General features: G+C 39.5%; 1 protein-coding gene across 1 annotated transcript; it reads right to left on the minus strand.

Moving 5' to 3' along the window:
- Nucleotides 1-153: 153 nt before the first annotated feature.
- On the minus strand, nt 154-19,314 carry uckl1a (uridine-cytidine kinase 1-like 1a). Its single transcript, XM_031735892.2, has 15 exons — nt 19,210-19,314; nt 14,561-14,748; nt 14,249-14,355; nt 11,112-11,282; nt 10,790-10,861; nt 10,463-10,652; nt 10,300-10,361; nt 9,206-9,222; nt 8,901-8,999; nt 8,727-8,820; nt 6,571-6,633; nt 6,348-6,470; nt 6,014-6,121; nt 5,608-5,764; nt 154-3,396 (listed from the first exon to the last, which is right to left on the minus strand). The coding sequence occupies exons 1-15, from the start codon at nt 19,227-19,229 to the stop codon at nt 3,314-3,316; spliced, it is 1,554 nt and encodes a 517-aa protein (XP_031591752.1). The 5' UTR covers nt 19,230-19,314; the 3' UTR covers nt 154-3,313.
- Between the last annotated feature and the right edge of the window lie 244 nt (nt 19,315-19,558).

Consider the following 19,558-nt stretch of genomic DNA (forward strand, 5'->3'; position numbering starts at 1 on the left):
GTCAGACGCAGTCAAAGTGCATGATGGTGAAAAGACAGAGGATCAGAGAGAGACAGAGGAGAGATAACACTCAGCATAAGGTCACAAAGTGGCTGGGGAGTCAGTTTTTTCTCCAGAAGGATCAAGAGACGCGAACACGACAGGAAGGTGATCTTTTACTGCTCATTTTTAGCCCTGAAACATTATTATTTACAAGTTCACAAGTGAGCATTAACACGCCGCAGCCAGCACCAGATCAGTCAGTTAAACTGAGAAGCACAAGGATGTTTCCAGCTGCTCACATCAAACCTCTAACTTGTGATTCAGGTGAGTCCGTGTGCATTTCCTGTGCTGTAAAATAACACATTTCTCAAAGGTAATAAACACACTATAAATCATACTGGAAGAAGCTTAATGTGAGCCATACTGACCCCTTCAGGCCTTAAAGTGCATTGCAGAGAGGAGCCAGGCGGCCTGTGCGTGAACCCTGAGAGTCAGAGGAGCTTTTAAAGTATTCAAGCGTGAGCATGTGACCGTCCGTGACCCGGCACCTCGCAGACACGCCATGTCAAACTCCAGCAGTAACTTGGAGTGGTGGATGTGAGAGCTGAAAACTGAATCTGTATCAAAATCTCATGTTTTTCATACCCTGAATACAAGATTTATATTTTTTACATTTTAATCCTTATCTAATCCCCCCTTTCTTATGTGTCTTTACTATAAATTTAAAACAACAGCTCTACTTCAGACATAAGTTTAACCCATTTCATACAGAAAAATCCTTCTAGAGCAGCATAAAGTGTGAAAGTTCACTGAACACTTTCTTGTTGCACCAGCTATTCATAAACTCAGACTTGTTTCCTTTGTAACTATGTATTTGCAGTAAATTTTATTGCTTTGATTTGATTTATAAGACACAATAAACCATGGTGGATAAAAAGTGCTCACATTTTTGACTTTTTGCTCTTTTTTTATGACAAGGACAAAAGAAAACTCTTTCAGTTGAAAAACAGTAGTGATCTACAACAATGTTATTTCTAGTATTTAATTCAGTTCAATTCGTGTTTACTTGTATAGTACTAAATCACAGTAGCATTATTCTGTAAGACATTGGACCCCACAGTATTTTGGAGGAAGTGACTCCTTATGAGCAGCACACTGCAACAGTGAGAAGGAAAAAGGTGTTGAGGGGCAATTTTCATGTAAAATATCTTTTTTTGCTTTGGCTGCAAAAAAATAAAATTTTTAATTCTAATTTAATTAAAACTTATTTTTAAGAAATGCACGGGAGCACAGCGCTGCAAAGTTTAGCATTGTTGCTGCATTGTTGGTTCAAATTCACCGGCCGACTGGAGCCCTTCCTCTGCCTGCGTGGGATCCCTCCAGCACCCACGGCTTCCTCTCACAATCCAAAGACTTGCATGTTCGGTTCTGCATTGGCTGTAGATGGTTGTCTGTGTCTCTTAGCCCTGTGAAAGACTGGTGTCTTGCCAGGGTGTATCCCACCTCTCACCCCATGACAACTGAAATAGGCCGCAGCCCCACTATGATCCTATGAATTGGATATGTGGAAGAAAGGGGATTGATGGAAAATCAAATGCTGTGCAAGTGTAATTACACTGTGTTTATGCCATTACTTTGATATGTTCCCAGTTCCTTTACTCATATTTCTCTCTTAATGCTGTTTTTACCTTCCATGCATTCCTCTATGTTTTGTTAATCCACCTGCCTGGACTGGAAAGCACTTTGGGCCCAAGCCAGGTGTTTTTAAATGTGCTATAAAAATACAAGTGACTCAACAACTACGTGCAAATGAACATATCCCCAATTTAAAACAGGCTTCACCACACTAACATTTATAGCCTGTAAATCCTATACATCACTGCTGCGTATCTATGTGAACCAAATACCCAGAATATAATATTAGCCTGAGCTGTTTAGATGACTGCAAACGAGTTAATTGGTTTTAGTTGGCTGCTATGAAAATATGGTTGAATTACATTGTAACAGTAAAGGTCTGAAATTATGCTCACAAAATGGTCAAACTAATGACCAAACACATGACCTATAATGGTGGTAGGGTTCATGCAATCAGACGTTTCACACTCAATCTAAATTGTGTGAAATGTCTTTCTTCTTAAAAACACACTTCTCCAATGGAGCCTGGTCAGAGCTATGTTTAGACACAATTGGTTTTATCGATAGAGATAAGTTCATCTGCGACTTCAAGAATTACACAAATACCTTAAAAAATTGTCTATTGTGCTGTTCACCCCAAAAAAGAAGCACCTCTAACTTTTCATCTAGCACCACCATGAGGATGAAATTTATGGGTTTTTTTAATGTGAAAATTCCAAATAATTGTAATAATGAATTACATGTATTCATTAGTGTCTAGTAATGAAGAAAAATTAAATTATTTAACCACTTTGGCAAATGATCACCAGCGAGAGCCTTCTACAGCCACAGACAAGCTCACCAATCACCAGTTAACCTGACACACATGTCTTAGAACTACGAGAGGAAACTGGAGGAAAGCCCTCATGTCTGTGCAGGCTCTCAGTCATCCAGGTCATGGTAGTCTTAAGAGCTTCAAAAGAAGGCGACTGGACTTCAAGCTCTTAAGAGGAAAGCCCACACACGCACAGGGAGACAGCCTAGCAATCAGCAGAAATCGAGCCTAGAAACTTCTTACTGTTGGTGATCTCCTAATTTTTATTCAAATAATATCGTATGTGAGCTTTTCTTTGGTCCAATCAGCTGTACTTTGGCTTGGTAATATGTAAAACTGAGACTGTGAACAAGGCAAACATTACCTGCTACCGTGGGCATGTTTCCATACTGATGCTGCCTCACGGTGCTGCTGTATTGAACTGAAACTCCCTATATGCATGACAGATTTACACATTACTACAGTCAAAACTACTGAAGACATTCACTATATTTTAATTGCCCAACTAAATATAGTACATTACTCTTTGAAATTACTCTTTTACTCTTACTAAGTTCTGGATTTAAGAACAGCTGGTGCAACCTGGACCCATTTAATAACGTTATTGCATTATTGTTTTACTGCACCTCAAAGGTAATGGCACTGCTTTACTGTTCGGTATTAAAATATTTAAGATGAATACTCGAGCAGAACAAAATATCCCTCATGCACAAACCTGGACTCAGACATCATCTTCAGAGGAGTAAAAAAAAATAATTTACAGTACACAAAAGTGAATATAACAATTTTTTTTTTTTTGCTAGTCTACACCTGAAGAGGATGATGCACAACAGTTTTCAAGTAGTTTGTGTTTTCTTTCACAGAGTCTCACAAATGTTTGAGTCAGTATGACAGCTGCTCCTGGTCCTCCTCATCACTCCAGCTGTCGAAGCCATCAGTCCCAAAGTACCGGTCCCCAAAGTCCCCTAAAAAATACACACAGCAGCGCACTCAGAGCGGGGCAGAGATCGCCCCCCGAAGCCAGGCAAGAGAAATATGTAACGATAAAAGAAAATAAGACGCACTGAAAAACACAGTGTGAAGAGATAGTAAAGCTAAATAGCTGCAAAAATTGAATCAAAGTTTAAACTGAATTTCTGCTTTTGATATAGATCTCCTCTCTCTCTTTTTTTTTTTTTTTTTACAAGCAATGGCTCAATAAGAGAAAGCTATTTTTCCACTGGTATTTTTCAAGGACGTTAAATTGATTTTATGTTCGCTTTTCACTTTCTAATTAAACTCAACTCGCTTCCTACCTGCTTGAATCTAAACAACAACTGCTTGGACGGACATCAGTTTACACACACAACGCTCGAACATTTAAGAGACTCTCAACTTCCAAATATGTGCTCGGTTACAGTGATCAAATGAAGAATTTCTGGTAAAAAAATCTGTGCTTCTACAGATATTCTGTTATCAGTTAGATAAATAATAAATCTTCCCACAATACACAAATGCTACAGTATATCTGTCTGTATGTTTGTTTCTTTGTCCAAAAACCCCTCCTAGGTCGTCAGGAGTTCAGCAACCAAACTTGGCGCACACATACATCGTAGGTCCCGGTAGGTTCTTATCTGCATCAGATATTACAACATCATCATGTTGTCTAGCAACCGCCTTGCAACAGGTTAAAATGATTTGGGGTTTTTTTGCATTTATGCAACTTTAGCACCTTATTAAAGCATCCTGTTGTTTTAATTTTATGACCTTAACATCTAATTTATATCCACAAAAGTTGAATTACACGTGATATATTATGACACCATCATGCTGCCTAGCAACCATCTACCCACGGGCTTTAATGACCCATTTTGAGCATATAAAAACATCAACTACCCCTATTTTTTGTCTCAGTGTGATTAAAAATATCAGTTTGCATAAACACACAGACACAATACTTTATGTATATAAATACATATGAAGTTGCAGTATTTGATTGAACCTTATTATGCAACCCCAAGACTTGTTTCTTTCAAACTATAAACATTTGACCCACAGTTCATAACAAGTCTAAATTGATACCTTCCCTTTTTTTTAACAGCTAAACAATATCTCCTCCTGCAACTCTTTTGGACTCACTGCAGTCAAGCGTTTGATCCTCGGCAAAGCTGAACACAGACACTCCTGATTTTGGCTAAGCTGAACTGTGGGATCTCTGATATGTCCGCGTTCGGCACTGCTGTCCCTAACTGCATTTTCACACATGAACTTCAAACAGCATTGCTACGATCAGGCTGTGATCAGGTTTCCACAGCTATCTTTTCTCATGTGCATGTTTCAGGAAATAGTCAGCTTCAAACACACTGTCACTACTAGAAATGTGTGGATTAGGTGGGGTGCTGCCAGGATAGCGCAACTGGAGGCAGGACAAAGGATGACCACTCATTAACAGTAAATGTACTAGACGATTAGCTACACCATTCACACATTGGTGCAATCTGATACCAAATGGATCCTATACTAGGCAACAGGCAGATTAAAGACCGGCTAAAATGCAATGTGAGTGCATCGGACATTTGTGTTAACACTTGTCTCTTTATCAGGTAAGTGTGAGAAAAGTTCAGGACTGCAATGCCTATAAGCAAATGAGTTTTATGAGATTTCAGGTATGTGCACCTCAAAAAACAGCTGCAGTATTTTCACTTGTATTCTCTGCAGGACAAGTTATATAATTATATGTAAGTACTTCTGTTTGTAAAGCTGAGAGTGGGCCATCTGATGCTCACGTTGCTCATTCACTCAGTAGTGACAGAAAAAGATGCTTGCTTCAAATCTAACATGACACAATCATAATATTACAAACTGCTGGTACAAGAAATTAAATTTGTCAACTAGAGAAACAGATGCTTATTATCTTTTGTCTGCTGCTTTTTATTTCCTGCACAAAGCTAAAATCATGAACCCAACACCTGCACACTGAAGGCGGTGTGGTAAGCTAATGAAGATTTATGAACTTGCATTAAATTTTTATTTTTGTACGTCAGCTATAATTCAAAAGTTTTCTCCTCCTGACTCCAAGCTGAAAGAACCCCCTAAACACTTCAGGTAAAATGTGTGCACAGGTAGGAACGCAGGCCATCTGAATTTACAAGACGTGAAAGACGTGAAAGAATGAAAAGATGCATGGAGGTGCTTACCGATACCAGGAATTACATGTAAAAAATCATCCAGGCCCTTGTCCACAGCAGTGGTGATGATTTTGACCTTTGGGAAGGCATAGGCCACAGAGTGCACCCCGAGCTCTGCCATCAGCAGCGACACCAACATGATCTTATCCTCCTGCACCTCATGATCCTGCTCAGCCACACACATCACAGCAACAACAGTTAGTGGTTTCTTGATCACTTTAAGAAGGTCAATAAGTGGAAAGGATTCATTTGGGTTTTTCCTTGCAGGAATAATACAACTCAAACTGCACCAGAGAAAAAAATAACATCAACTCAATGCCCACACAGATGGGTAATAAAACACATGTGACTGCCCAAGAGGAGAGGGTCCCTACTGTTGCCTTACTGCAGGGTAATGATGCTAATTTCCACCCACCAATAGGACTCGAACTGCCATCATGGCAGCAGCGCCGGTGGAGACTGTGCTGTCCATTAGGATGACATGATCTTCACTGATGTCTTTGGGCAGACGCAGGTAATGCAGCTGGTGAGGCCAGAGAGGAGGAGACCAGTTGCCATGGTTACAAAAGCAGGAAGGGTAGTTACCACGGAGACACACATCATGTGGAAGTGAAAAAAGAATTAAAAAACATTCAAAACATTTTCATCTTTTGTTTGATGTGATTTTTGAGACACACCCAGGAGCGCGTGAAGTCTTGAAAGCAAAGCATGCACATGGATTTGATGGTAAATGACTCATATTTTTCTACCTCTGGCTCGCCTGAGTCGAGGTTGGTCTGGATGAGGATCTTGCCGATGCGGACGTCCTTGCACACGGCCCTCAGGGCGGGCTCCATGGTCTCTCCTGCACGCAGGATCGACACACCGGTGATCTGAGGAGATGAGGCAGCGGAGCGAGCATGATGACAGAAACCCTGAGGACATACTCGACTGGAAGCTAACAAGACCTTGTAAAACAAGAACATCACTTACCCCTTTACCGTTGTAACTGCAGCCCTCGTACTCATGGCCCTGTGGGGTCTGAATTGAACACGGCTGCAAAGGCAGAAGAAGAAATGATGTTTTATTACACACCAAATACCCCACAAACAAACACACCGACATAAAAAAGTGGCACTAAATAAAAAAATACAAAAATATAAACCTGATCTTTAGTACAAACACTACATTTGCACTAGAGTACTCAGATTATTATTTTTTTGCTGTAATGAGTATCATAGTGATTTATTTAGTTACTTTTTCAGTAGGTAATCCCTAATCCCTAGAAATCCCTAACATGGTCATCTCATGCACACAGCTCTGGCTAGCAAGCAGCTTTGGTCAGAAGCCACGCCCACCTGATATAAAAGATTTTGTTCACGAGGGGCAGCCAATCAGAAGAAAGTTGGTTTAAATGTAATGGAACCTAAAAGGAGAGTAGCTTTGAAGATTTGAGCTGCACCTAGGTTCTTCAATCCCTTAAAAATAAGGTTTATTTTTAAAATGTGAATTATGCAAAGCTACTCCTCAGAAATCCAAATATAAAAACCAGGAGGTGCAAATGAGCATAATGGGTCCACTTCAAGTTTTATCATATTTCAGTGTTACTTTCCTTGCCAAAAAAAACAAACAAACGAAAAAAAGAAAATCCCCGGTGAAATTAATTGTTACTGTTTTATGTGACTGAGGAGAAGTTAATAATATCAGCTCATTATGCAGAAAGGTAAAGTCAGCAGATTTAGAATGTGAAGTATGAAACATGCCCTCTGGATAATATGACTAACATGCACGAGCTAACTGTGAAGGGGTCTCTAATGAGGTGCTTTACTCAGTAAGCCTAACAAGTTTTATTACAAGAGTTCACATCAAAAAGGGCAGCTTTTCACTCCTCAATTCAACATAAATAGTGTTCACTTAGCTTTAACACAAGTACATTTTCAGAGAAATACAGAGAAATAATTATATGCTCTGTTAAGTGGTTTTGGTTGTTAACCGCTAGGCAAACAGTAGAAGGTATGAGGATGAAAAAAGTGAAAACAGGGTTGTCTGCAGTTCAGTGAATCGAAGATGTAATAGAAAAATCTTAAGAAAGAAACATAATCGCAAAAAAGGATTTATTGTTTTGTGATTATAGAAATACATGAATATGAAGATGAAGTTGTTTTAATACACAGTATGTAGAACATAACGCTATAGTTACAGACAAAATTTCTTGTTTGCATGACAGTGACAGGAATCACTGAAATTTGGGAGCCGACAGGGTTCACCATGGCTCATTTTATTTTTTTAATTGATACAGCTGATTTATGAAACATGAAATGTAAAATTCAGATTATTTTTTAATACTTGGTCATACTTAGTTTGACTATTTAAAGGAACACATGTATTGCACTTTCATACATCCAGCAGGCACATTGCAACTTTGTTTTTGTTGCTGTGTTTGTGTCCGTGTCCATCGAGGGGTGCAAAAAACTGCAGTTCATTTAGTGTCCACTTGAGGCTGGATGCAAAACGAGTAAATCCCCATATACTCCCATTTTAAAATGTCCAACTGTACAGCATTAAAAAAAGCTTTTGGGGCTTTACGGATTGTTCTGACTTCCAAAACCTCTGAGACAGGTGACTTTTTTACAAGTCACCCACCAGGATGATTGAGTATAGGATATGGCTGCGCTGATTTACAAGCAGCCAAACGGTATCTGCTCGGACTCATCACAACACTTCACTTCACTGTGTGTGCCGTTGGTGACTTTCGGAGGGTTTTGATTGATAACCTGACTAACGTTATGGCTTGCTGTGTAGTTAAGAACATCCCAGTAGTTTGTTATTCAGTTTTGGTGAGTGTATTTAGCATCAACTTTCTGGTATGTTGTTTCTCAAGCCCTTTTATTCATACAAGGTAACTTGTGGCTCTAAAAAAACCAACACAGTGGGGGCCAAAACGCTAATGTTAAAGCTTCAAAATGCAGTCAGCTTGAAACCAAAACTATGAATTAAAATATGAGAAACTCAATAGATTTGGAGGGAATTAATTACTGTTTTTTTTGTTTGTTTGTTTGTTTTAATCACTATGAGCAACTCTTTTCATGTAAGGGTAATCATATTAATAAAAAGTAATGATTCTAGATATTCAAACCAAGTTTACTCACCTGAGATGGTAGAAATGTTAGAGCATGCTCTATGAGAAGCCGCATTAACCTCTTTGAGTAGAAGATAAACTCGTCTCGGCTGGTTTCTTTGTTCCTGCAGCGGAGGGAATCAAAAAGTTTTTAAATTTCAAATTATAGGACTGCAGGAAGGACATCATGATCACATGTCACTACCTGATGATGGTGTGCAGGCCTCTGACCTGCGGCGTACTCTCGAGGACACTGAGCGTCTGGGGCAACGGCTGCGTCTGCTGGGCAGAGGCCAGGAGCGCCCTGAGACAAAGCAGATCAGATCGAAAGGTTTAACTTTGTTAGTCCGACACACTATCAGAGAAAAGGGATTCTGAGGCGGCAGGGAGTTTTCAGAGAGGACAGATGGGGCACAGTGTGGAAGGCATAGAGGACACAGTTTGAATATAAAATTTCCAATTAAAATAAGTGGACCAAAATCACAGAAGTGAAAGTATGTATCAGCATACCTGACACTGAGTTCACGCTGCATAAAGGGAGGACAGAGAGAGACGATAAATGAAAATAATAGTAGAGAAAAAATAATGTTTCAGAAGATAGTGATGCTGTTTTTCCTATTTTTAAAAAAACGTTTAATATCTTGCCCTGACACTGCCAATGCAGTAAAAGCACACTTGGATAGAAAAACCAAAATAAAACACTTTCAGTCATGGATCGGCCTCCCCACAGCCGGGACCTCAACATTACCGAAGCAGTGTGGAATCCTCTTGACACAGAACAAAACAAAAGGCTGCCAAAATCCAATGAAGAGTTTTGAATGTCCTTTAAGAAGCTTGGAGAACTATTCCTAAAGAAAAAGCTTGCCTTAGAGTTCAGGTTGTGCTCAAGAATAAAGGTGGTCACACCAAATATTTTGCATGAGCACACATTAGAACTGTACAAACTCTATTTCTGCGTTATATACTGTATGTTTGCATGTTTCAATACATCACTGCAGCTCTTTCCCATTTAAACACCAAAAAATGAGACGACTTTAGCAGAGTACTGCATGATTTTAGTTGGTTTTCTTCTGTCTTTGTATTTTGATAACTAAAATCAACATTCACATCTAGTCTTTGTTTTTAGTTTTAGTTACTGAGTACATTTGTTCCTAATTATTTTTTTAATTGAATAGATAATTTATTAAAACAGCAGGGCACTGAGGATTTTATCATATGTGACTCAAACACATATACTGCTTTTACTGGGGACTGTTTTCAGGATGGGCCACATCCGACTGACTCAGCATGTTCATCACAATAAAGGAACATGCCATCCACTCCAACTGCAGGACTCACTTTTCACTGTCTTTTGGACAACAGTAGAGGTCACATGGCTACACACTTAACACTTGTAAAATCAACAAATTGCAGGTTTTGTGTTTTTAATTCAGTTTGCTGGCAATATTTTTCAAAGTTAAAGGGTTAAAAATGTGAAAGCTTGCTCGATGTATTTTTCTTCTGATGCCACTTATCCCACAAAGAATTGGGAGTCTGCATGTTTCAGCTTTCAGACACATGGTGGCACCATGCTCTCAAGTATACAGAGCGATTTGGTGACTCACCTCCTCCAGCTGGCTGTGAACATGCTGGACAATCAGATCAATGGCCACCATATTCCCACCACCTTGGAGGGAACAAAAAGCCGAGAACAGCCAGTGTTAACAAATATGTCCAAACATTTTAGTTTAGGTGGTCTTTAGGAAAGACGAGGCCTGTCTGGCTCACCTCTTGGTACAACAATATCTGCCAGCCTCATGGTTGGCTCGATGTACTGCTCAAAGGCTGGCTTCACAAACTTGTTGTATTGCTTGATTACGCCTTCAATGTCCCGTCCACGCTCTGTGATGTCTCTGCGGAGCCGGCGGACAAGCCGAATGTCTGAGTCTGCGTCCACAAAGATTTTCATATCCAGGAGCTGCAGGTGCGAAGAGCAAACAGTTCAATAATGTTCATTTCAGCCAAGCAGCTGCAAAAACAATTCCTGGTGATGATTAGTCTGCTTCACTCAAGAATTCTTCAAAAGAAAGGAAATAAAAGAATGCACTGTCTTACCTGAAGAAGCTCTTTGTCTGCAAACGACATAATTCCTTCAAAAATGATCACACTGGCACCGTACACATTTTTCTGCAAGAAGAGGAGGGAAAGCCGAGTCTTTAAAGAAGAAAGCGGCGCCACAAACAGTCGTTTGAGCTTTTATAAGATTAAAGCTGCAGTGTGTCACTTTGACACATAGTTTTTAAAAATTTAAATTTCATTTAAGTTTAATACATTTTCAGCTTTGAATGCTGCCTTATCACTGGGGTTCTTTCTGGTCCATCTCATCTTTGGCATAATCAACACTGAGGTTCCTTTGAAGCAATAAAACCAAACTCACCCAGTCTTTATGTCTCCTGTGCGTGGTGAAATCATACACCGGGATCTTCACACTCTTGCCCTGCTTCAGTTTTCTCAGGGTGGAAACCAGCAGCTCAAAGTCAAATGCTCCCGGGTGGTCAAAGTTGTAGTCGTTCTTTGCGGCCAGAGCCTGCTCCTCGGGGGATAAAACCTGAAAGACACAAAGTAAAGATGAATTTCAGAGGATCTTCCTCATTAACTTGATTAACTATTTAAAGATTTTAAATGAGGGTTTATTTTATCATTTAGATCAGCTTATTACCATAAATATGAACCATCAAACTCCTGGGCTGAAAATGCAGTTTTATTATAATGCTAACAACTTCACTTCTTCTAATGGCCAATGACTTCTTTAGGCTCTGCAAACAAGTCAGTCCTCATAGACTCGAAAGTTAAAATACGAAACTTAACAGAATTCAAATAATGTTTTAACTCTGGCACAAAACACAGCTTTGATGTTTTAAGTTAATTTACCCATTCATGGCAAGTGTAGTGAGGGTGAATTTTTCAAAAACTGACCCATTTATCCTTTGCTAACGCCTAAAATTAGGAATGTGGACCATCTGACTGACTGGCATGAACTGACAGGCTTCATTTCAGCTTAAGTCAGTCACTGAGATGGACGTCTAAATTGCATTGGTGCCTTCTTATTAATGCAATTATCTGACAAAAACTACGGATTGCTGTGCTGTTAATTGTAACAGCAGATTTTCTTCTGTGAAATTATATTATTACTTATAGATTATATTACTAATTAGCTGATACCTTTGTCTGTGGATGCAGAAGAGAGAAGTGAGACTTCAGCATACCTCATTTTGTCTTAATTTACTGATCCCACTAAACATTGGACGTCGGATAGACGTTCAGATCATGTCTATATTGGGTCCGTTGGTCAACGACTAGTTCTGGACAACTATACGCAACCAAACTAGGTCTACAATTTGGACATCCAACCATGACCCAGCTTGAACGTCAACATTTGAACTTTGGACTTCATCTGGACGTCCATGAAAGGTGCAGCAAATTTACATGATTAATATTGATAAAGGTAATAAAGGTTTAAAGAAAGCTACAGAAAAATTAACTGGTAGCCTATAAGAAACATGTCCTCCACCCTCTGGAAACATGGGACTAAGAAGCCTAAGGAAGCAGTAAAAAAACCTAAAATGAGTCTAAGTTTGACGTTGAAAAGTCGTCCAAAACGACCAAACTGGGACTATAAATAGACTGTACACGGAGGTCCTATGGACGTCAACACTAGACGTTCAGTAGATGTAGAAAAAAAGGTGTTGCCTGTTGTTACAAAACAACTCCTTCAGTGGACCAAAATTTGACGTCCAAAACTGACACATAAAAGACATCACTCTGATGTTGCTTTGCACAGTGGGAAGATTTGGCATAAAGACAGGAATCAAGATTAATAGTTTACTGGGCTCAAAAATCCAAATTTAATAATCAATGGCACTGATTTAATGCTGGATGGCAGAGGTGGTGGATTAGCTCAATTACCATTTGGAAAGTTGGTTGTAATTAACATTTTATATGTATTTTATTTAAAAAATAAACCATCTAACTATAGTTCTTCTTTTACTGATCTTTTAAACTCTACAAGACACCAAACATTTGCAGTTTCTAAAAAAACCTGATCAGAGTATATGTGGTTTGTTCGAAATGATTGGTTCATGTCTCTGTGATGGTGATGAATAATTTTTCTATTTAGTGTGGTTCTGGACACTGGGACAGAAAACATAAATATTAAATATTTCTCTTTGTAATTTACTAACTTAAGATTTATTTATGTGACAAATTTAATTGAGATCAAGAGTTTCTTTGCAGCAGAGCAAATAGTTACACTCTTTCACTCAAAAAAACACCCACAATGCACAAATATAATTGGAAACATGAGCAAGATTTAAAGTCCTATAAAGGACTGAACATCTCTGCTTATGAGTGTGCAGCTTACACGAAAAAAGTCAGTATGAGGAACTTGTTATGACTCTCTATCTGTAATGATTACATTTTCCCAACTGATCTCAACTAAAGAAGTTAAATGTCTGAGTCTGTGAAAACAAACACAGATCACAGATCAGTGGGTGCTTTCTGGACTGATGACTGTGTAACTCACAGCTGGTGAGAGCCGTAGCTGTCTGCAGTAATGAATAGCACGTGGCACTGTGGTAGAGCGCATCCAGTGGTTTAAGAGCATTAGCGACAGCATGAACATACAGGATAGGTCCATAATCCTGTGTAGACAATATGGTGGATCGTATAATGACTTGTTTTGGATTGAGCATCAAATTGGAACTTTCTGTTTTGAACAAGATGGAGGACAATTTACTGTCTAAACAAAATATGCAATGTTTTTGCACTGTATCAGTTACATACCAGTTTAGAGCATGGACGGAAATTTTTAATTAATCTGACATCTTTTCTGAAGATTTAACAAACAGGCTAACATGTTGGTTTCCTGCTGGTACTCAAATTGATTACCTCTACCAAGAAAGTTATGCGATTGGCTCTGTTTGTTATCAGGATTACACAAAAAGTTATAAACAAACTTGCACGAAAATTTTACTAGTGGTTAGTTTCACCTAGAAATCTGGATTTTTGTGGATGAGACTTCTTCACACATATTAGAAGAAAAACTGTGAGACACACTTTTGGTTCCAGAAACTCCGTTCATAAAGGTTGTGGAGGGAATTTTTAGTCTTGGTGGAAGCCTCAAACTCTTTCTTGTTTAGCATACACTGGGCGATTTAAATGAAGTTTAATTGATGTTCTTACAGTGTATTTTGTTCCAGGTTCCTCCTAAACACAAATATGTTACTCCATTGTTCTCTGTTCTTTTTCCCCTGCAGGTCTCTGTAGGTTCATTTTCACTGGCGCAGCACATGAATAGTCTGTCATTCGAAGGCTGTAATTTTAAGGCAAAACCACAACCTCTTATTAAATCAAGTGACAGCAGTACAGTGATTACTTCGAGTCTGTGATGGAAATGCTCCTAAGATTACCGAAAGATTTTCTCTGCACATAGATCATTTCTTCCTTTAACAAGCCAACAGATAATCTGTAATAATTACCAAATCGATAAAGACAAAAAACACAAACAGGCATCACCTTGTAGAAAGAATCCATCGACAGTAGCACAACCCACGGCACATCCAGAGCCTCAATGATCTTATTGGCCACGGTGGTCTTCCCTGAGGCGCTGCCCCCACACAGCCCTGCAGATCCACACAGCATTTCAAAGGCCCATTATGTGTGTTTTTCAGAGTGTGTCTAATGTTGTCTGCTGGTATGCATGTGTGATAGCACTAAAATGTTTATGGGTATAATATGAGAGAATAGGACATTAAGGACAGCTTCTGCAGCTCAAAGCCACGACTTGGCAGTCTGGAGGACCAACAACATCATCAGCGAGTGTCGTACCAATGACAAAGGCCTCTTTTGACTGAGCTCCGTGCTCGTCATACCAGGGAGGGCGGCCAGCGGTGTAGATGGTGCGTGTGCCTGTGCGGAGCAGAGGAGGCTCTGTTTTACTCAGAGAGGTAGCGCTCTTCCTGCGAGGGGCCCCGGCCGGGGGCAGGAGGCGGTCCAACGAGTCCTCCCCGCTCCCACTGCAAAAACAGCAAACAGCAGGGCAGGTCACAGCCTGAACAAACAATCCCTGGAAGGAACCTGAGGGAAACTGTCACAACTAGGCCTATAGAGTTATTATAGCAAATGGTATAGTCTGTATTCTCTGATTTCTAATGCAAATTTATATTTATTTTGAAAATACTTACTGGGCTTTTCTGCATGATGCAGCTAATTTACGGTCACACACAGTGCTAACACTAACATTACTAACAAGTATTTGTATTAGTATACTAACAAGTTAGTTAAAACTTATGGATGGATAGATAGATAGATAGATAGATAGATAGATAGATAGATAGATAGATAGATAGATAGATAGATAGATAGATAGATAGATAGATAGATAGATAGATAGATAGATAGATAGATAGATAGATAGATAGATAGATAGATAGATAGATAGATAGGTGAAGTTTAGATGGTAAACAAACAAAACAAAACTACATATCCTCCTGAGTACCATCCTATTCATTTAAGTCCTCTGTAATGGAATGGATTTGGTCTATATCTTTTGACTTATTTGAGCTAGCTTACTAAGTCCTAATGTACTAAATAGAGGACATCCTGGGCTTACCATTGATATCTCATGTGTTTGGGTGGCCTCTCTTAGCTCCAAAGAGGAAGGAAATCACAAAAAAGTTCACGTTCCTCAGTTCTCAGGAGGATATATTAACCAATTGTACAGAAGCAACTCAAATTTATGCTTGAATAGAAATGCAATATCATGAATAAAATATTCATCCTCCTTTCAATTAACCTGCCATTGGCCCACATACACATACATGTACATTCATACCTACACATTCATAGGAAAACAAACAAACATATACAAATTAAATTATACCTTTATACATATTAAAGTTAATTAGTTCTTTTCTTCCAATAATTCTGTATTTAGAAAGCATTAAATCTGCACCATAGCCAAACATCCTTAAACCATCCTGTTTAAATATTTTACTAAAAAATGTGGAGCTCATGGTCAAAAACAACAACAACAGCAAGGTACAACTTCTAGAATGCCAAGACCTGCTGTGCAAGCAGAAAAGACGCAAACACATTACTGTTTATGAGGTCTGCTGTTGATCACTGAGGATGAAAAATCTCATATAAGGGCCACATCCAGTTTTTCTGTAACAGCAGTTTAAGGACATCTGCTGCACTTCTGACTGCATGACATTTTGGCACAACTTGAAAAAAAATAGGACTTTAATTACAATACAAATCAAGAACATTTAAAAATGTAACGCAGAACTTTTCTGTCTATCTGAACACTCTAAGCACTTCATACAACAGGCCTCATTCACCCATTCTTTGCTATGTAAATGCTTTCTATCTAACGTTCTCACACATTCATACTCAGATGGATGCATCAGAGAGGAACTTGGGGTTAGTATCTTGCCCAAGGACTGGAGGAGAGTGGATTCCCACACTGCAAGAAATCACAGCTTTTCTTTGTATACAGTTACAGTAAATGTAAAGTTTAGACTATTCCTCAGATATAACAAGACATATTAAAGGATCCTTATCGCTTGACCCCTACTGTGAGAGGGTCTTGAGGCTCTGGGGTGTTTTGCTGGTAGGTTTTTCAGGTTCGCTTTGAGTAAAAGTTCACTGTTGTGACTGATCACCTTTATTCTTTGAGGAAAATCACTATCCTGATGAGAAGGATCTCTTTCAGTACTAAGATGATATGAATCATATGCTCTGACATTTACAGGAACCACGTTTAAACAGAAGTGAGCGTTTCTGGGAGACTTTACACTGACAGCTTGTGACACCATGATCAAAACACCAAATATAGCCTTTAGAAGAATGGTGTTTCCTCCAGTGAAGTTCTGAGTCTTTTAGGAATTACACATATTGGATGACTGAAGCTTTTCTAGCATGGTGTGGTATGAGAACACTTTATTAACATAAAGAGATGTTGGTTTATCCTTAATTTGTCAGCTGTATGGGTATGAATGATGGAAATTTGTTACTACTGTTACGCATTTTACAAATACAGAAATAAACATGCTTCAAGAAAGTATACAGCCGATTAATCCGCAGTGAATACTGTTCCGGCTCCACCTCAGCAAGCTGAGAGTTTGAAAAGCTAACGTCATTGTACGCTCAAGATAGTGAATGTCAAGTTGATCCATAGGCATTTCTGCAAGTAGATAAAAAGTGTGCATGAGGGTGACTGCAGCTTGTAGCATAAAGGCATTGTGAGAGCTCAGTAGGAGTGGAGCTGTACTATTGTTATCGTAACAATGCTATAAACACATGCTGTGACTCTTTCTCTTCACTATTTTAAGTTCTGATACTGTAGCCACAAAACAAAAGCTTTAAGTTACACTGTCATTCCTTTTACGGTTATGGTGCAGTACTGGCATAAAGAATCTGAATACTCCTTTATCTCTGCTTAGAGTGTAGTAGTAATTCTGTAAGGTCATTTATTAGGTACACAGCAGCTTAGATCACAGTGATTTAGATTAGGCTCACATCACCGTTAACTGTGGAACATAGAAAAGTCAGCTTAGCTTTTGCGTCATGCTCTCCGGGGACTCTTTCTGGACTTCTACACTCCCACAGGCAATAATTAGAAACTAAATCGGTACCCTGCTTGCTTTGGATGTGATGCACTACTACAGCGCATGCATACTAAATGGGACAAATCTTGAATGGAAGTGAAGACTAATGAGTGTTTTGCATATTCGACTGAGGTCATTATAAATGTGCAGTAATGACACGTTTCAAGCAACCCAAATAAACCCAGCTCTCACACCAAATCACTGCAAACTAATCCGGATACGGCACTCCCTCTGACCTGTCAACAACCCCTGGTTGCAAACTATTTATAGCACTCACACACGTATCCACAGTGTGTATGTGAGCTTTGTTAGGGGAAAACTAGCAAGGTGTCTGTGTTGAGAGAAAACAACAGCGGCAACACTGCAGTCAGCCACATCTTACCTGCGGTCAGACCTCAACGACCAGCAGCCGGAGATTCTGGCTCCTGTGCAGTCCAGCAGAGTCAAATCTGCTTCGGACGACAACCTGTTACCCTCCAGCTCACCCGTCACTGTGGCAACCTCCCCAAAAACAACAGCAAGCGGCCCTCAGCACTGACCGAGGCCGTGAACGTGTTAATTACAGGTCTATTTCTAGTCTGTTTTCACTTTGTGCACTCACACGTCTGTGAAGCCTTAATCATCTGAAAAATCTGCTCTTCTCTTCGTGTCCTGCTTTCTCTCTCTCTGCGAGAGAGTGAGTGACAGAGTCTAAGAGGATCACTGTAACACTGACAGCAAAGAGCTGCTTGGCTGGTATTAATAGAGCCACCTCTAAATAAAACGAAGCCATGATGGACGTCGTCTGTTGATCCTTCCTCTCAGTTCACTGACCTGATCAACAGAAACACTACAAAACCAAATGGGGCAAAATGATTTCTTATGATACACGTGATGTGAGAAAACAGTGCAAACTGTCAGTCTCAGCCCTTACAGAGGGAGTCTGGCTGACCAACAACCCAAAGGACAAAGACAGAAGACAGACAGAAAACTGAAAACTGTAAAAATTCACAATTTATCATTCGTTATCTTCTTCACCATCCTAGTGCTCATGGTGTCTGACCACTGGTTTAAGTTTCGACTTCTTTAATATTCGTGTTTACGATGAATCTAGTAACATTGTGTCTTTGGTGTCTGTTGTTAGTTGATCATTATTTTGGTAGCAAGTTTTTAATTTTTATTCTGTCCGTTATCATGTCACGTGTTTCGCCCCGTCACAAAGCTCAGATCACCTCAAACTTGTTTCATGAACATGACCATGAGTTCAGATCTCAATCCTCCACCTCTGAGATGTGATGGGGCAGGAGATTTGCATCATGGATGTGCAGCTGACAAATCTGCAACAACTGTATGATGCTGTCAGTCAGTATGTAAAAAATGTCTGGCGTGTAGTACTCTGATTACATTATTAACAGGCTAAAATTAGTTTAACGGGCGCCACCTCAAACTTCTCCAACAGAAAAAATGATTGAGGTATTACTTCCTTGCTAATGTTTGTAATAAAGCTTGAAATACAGAGGTTTATTTATGATCACAGATTGAACTCGTGACTTCAGAGACTGTGACGCACGACTGTGTCAGCATGCAGCTCACCTACTTCTGAAGCGCAACTGATGCACCTTCACCCCCCATCGTCATGATACTGATCAGTTAATAACTAACTAACAGAGACAGGGTTTAACGAACGGTGTGGCCCGAATAAACATCTTTGCCCTGTTTATAGGAGGTGACGGAAGGAGGAGGAGAGAAGGGGCGTCAGTGTGGTTAGCGTTATACAGGACGAAGCTGCTGCAGACTATAAAAATGTAGAAAAAATAAAAATAACTGCATTAATTATTTCAGGATTCAAAAAAACTCAAGCACAGGTAAAAAATACTGTACGTGTACCTGTCCGAGCGGGACGTCATTATTTTTTACCGCACTTCGCCTCCGCTGGGATCCTGAGACCTCGGAGCCGGCAGCGGCTGGTTAGAGCCATGGATAGTTTCTTCGTAGCTGTGCGGAGGGATTGTGGGTAATGTAGTATCTAACCCAGGCAAAGGAACTACACACCACTCAGCTCAACAGAGCCTAACGACTCACTTGCAAAAAAACCGACTAAATTTTAATATTTTTATTTATTAATTTGTTTTTCTGACATTAAAAAACGTTTCAAAGAGAAGAATGAGAGGAAGAGACAGTAAGAGAGGAACAGCTAATTAATAATTAATCACAGATGGCAATAAATTGATAAGTG

Source organism: Oreochromis aureus, linkage group 20, assembly GCF_013358895.1.
Source record: "Oreochromis aureus strain Israel breed Guangdong linkage group 20, ZZ_aureus, whole genome shotgun sequence".
Classification (NCBI taxonomy): Eukaryota; Metazoa; Chordata; class Actinopteri; order Cichliformes; family Cichlidae; genus Oreochromis; species Oreochromis aureus.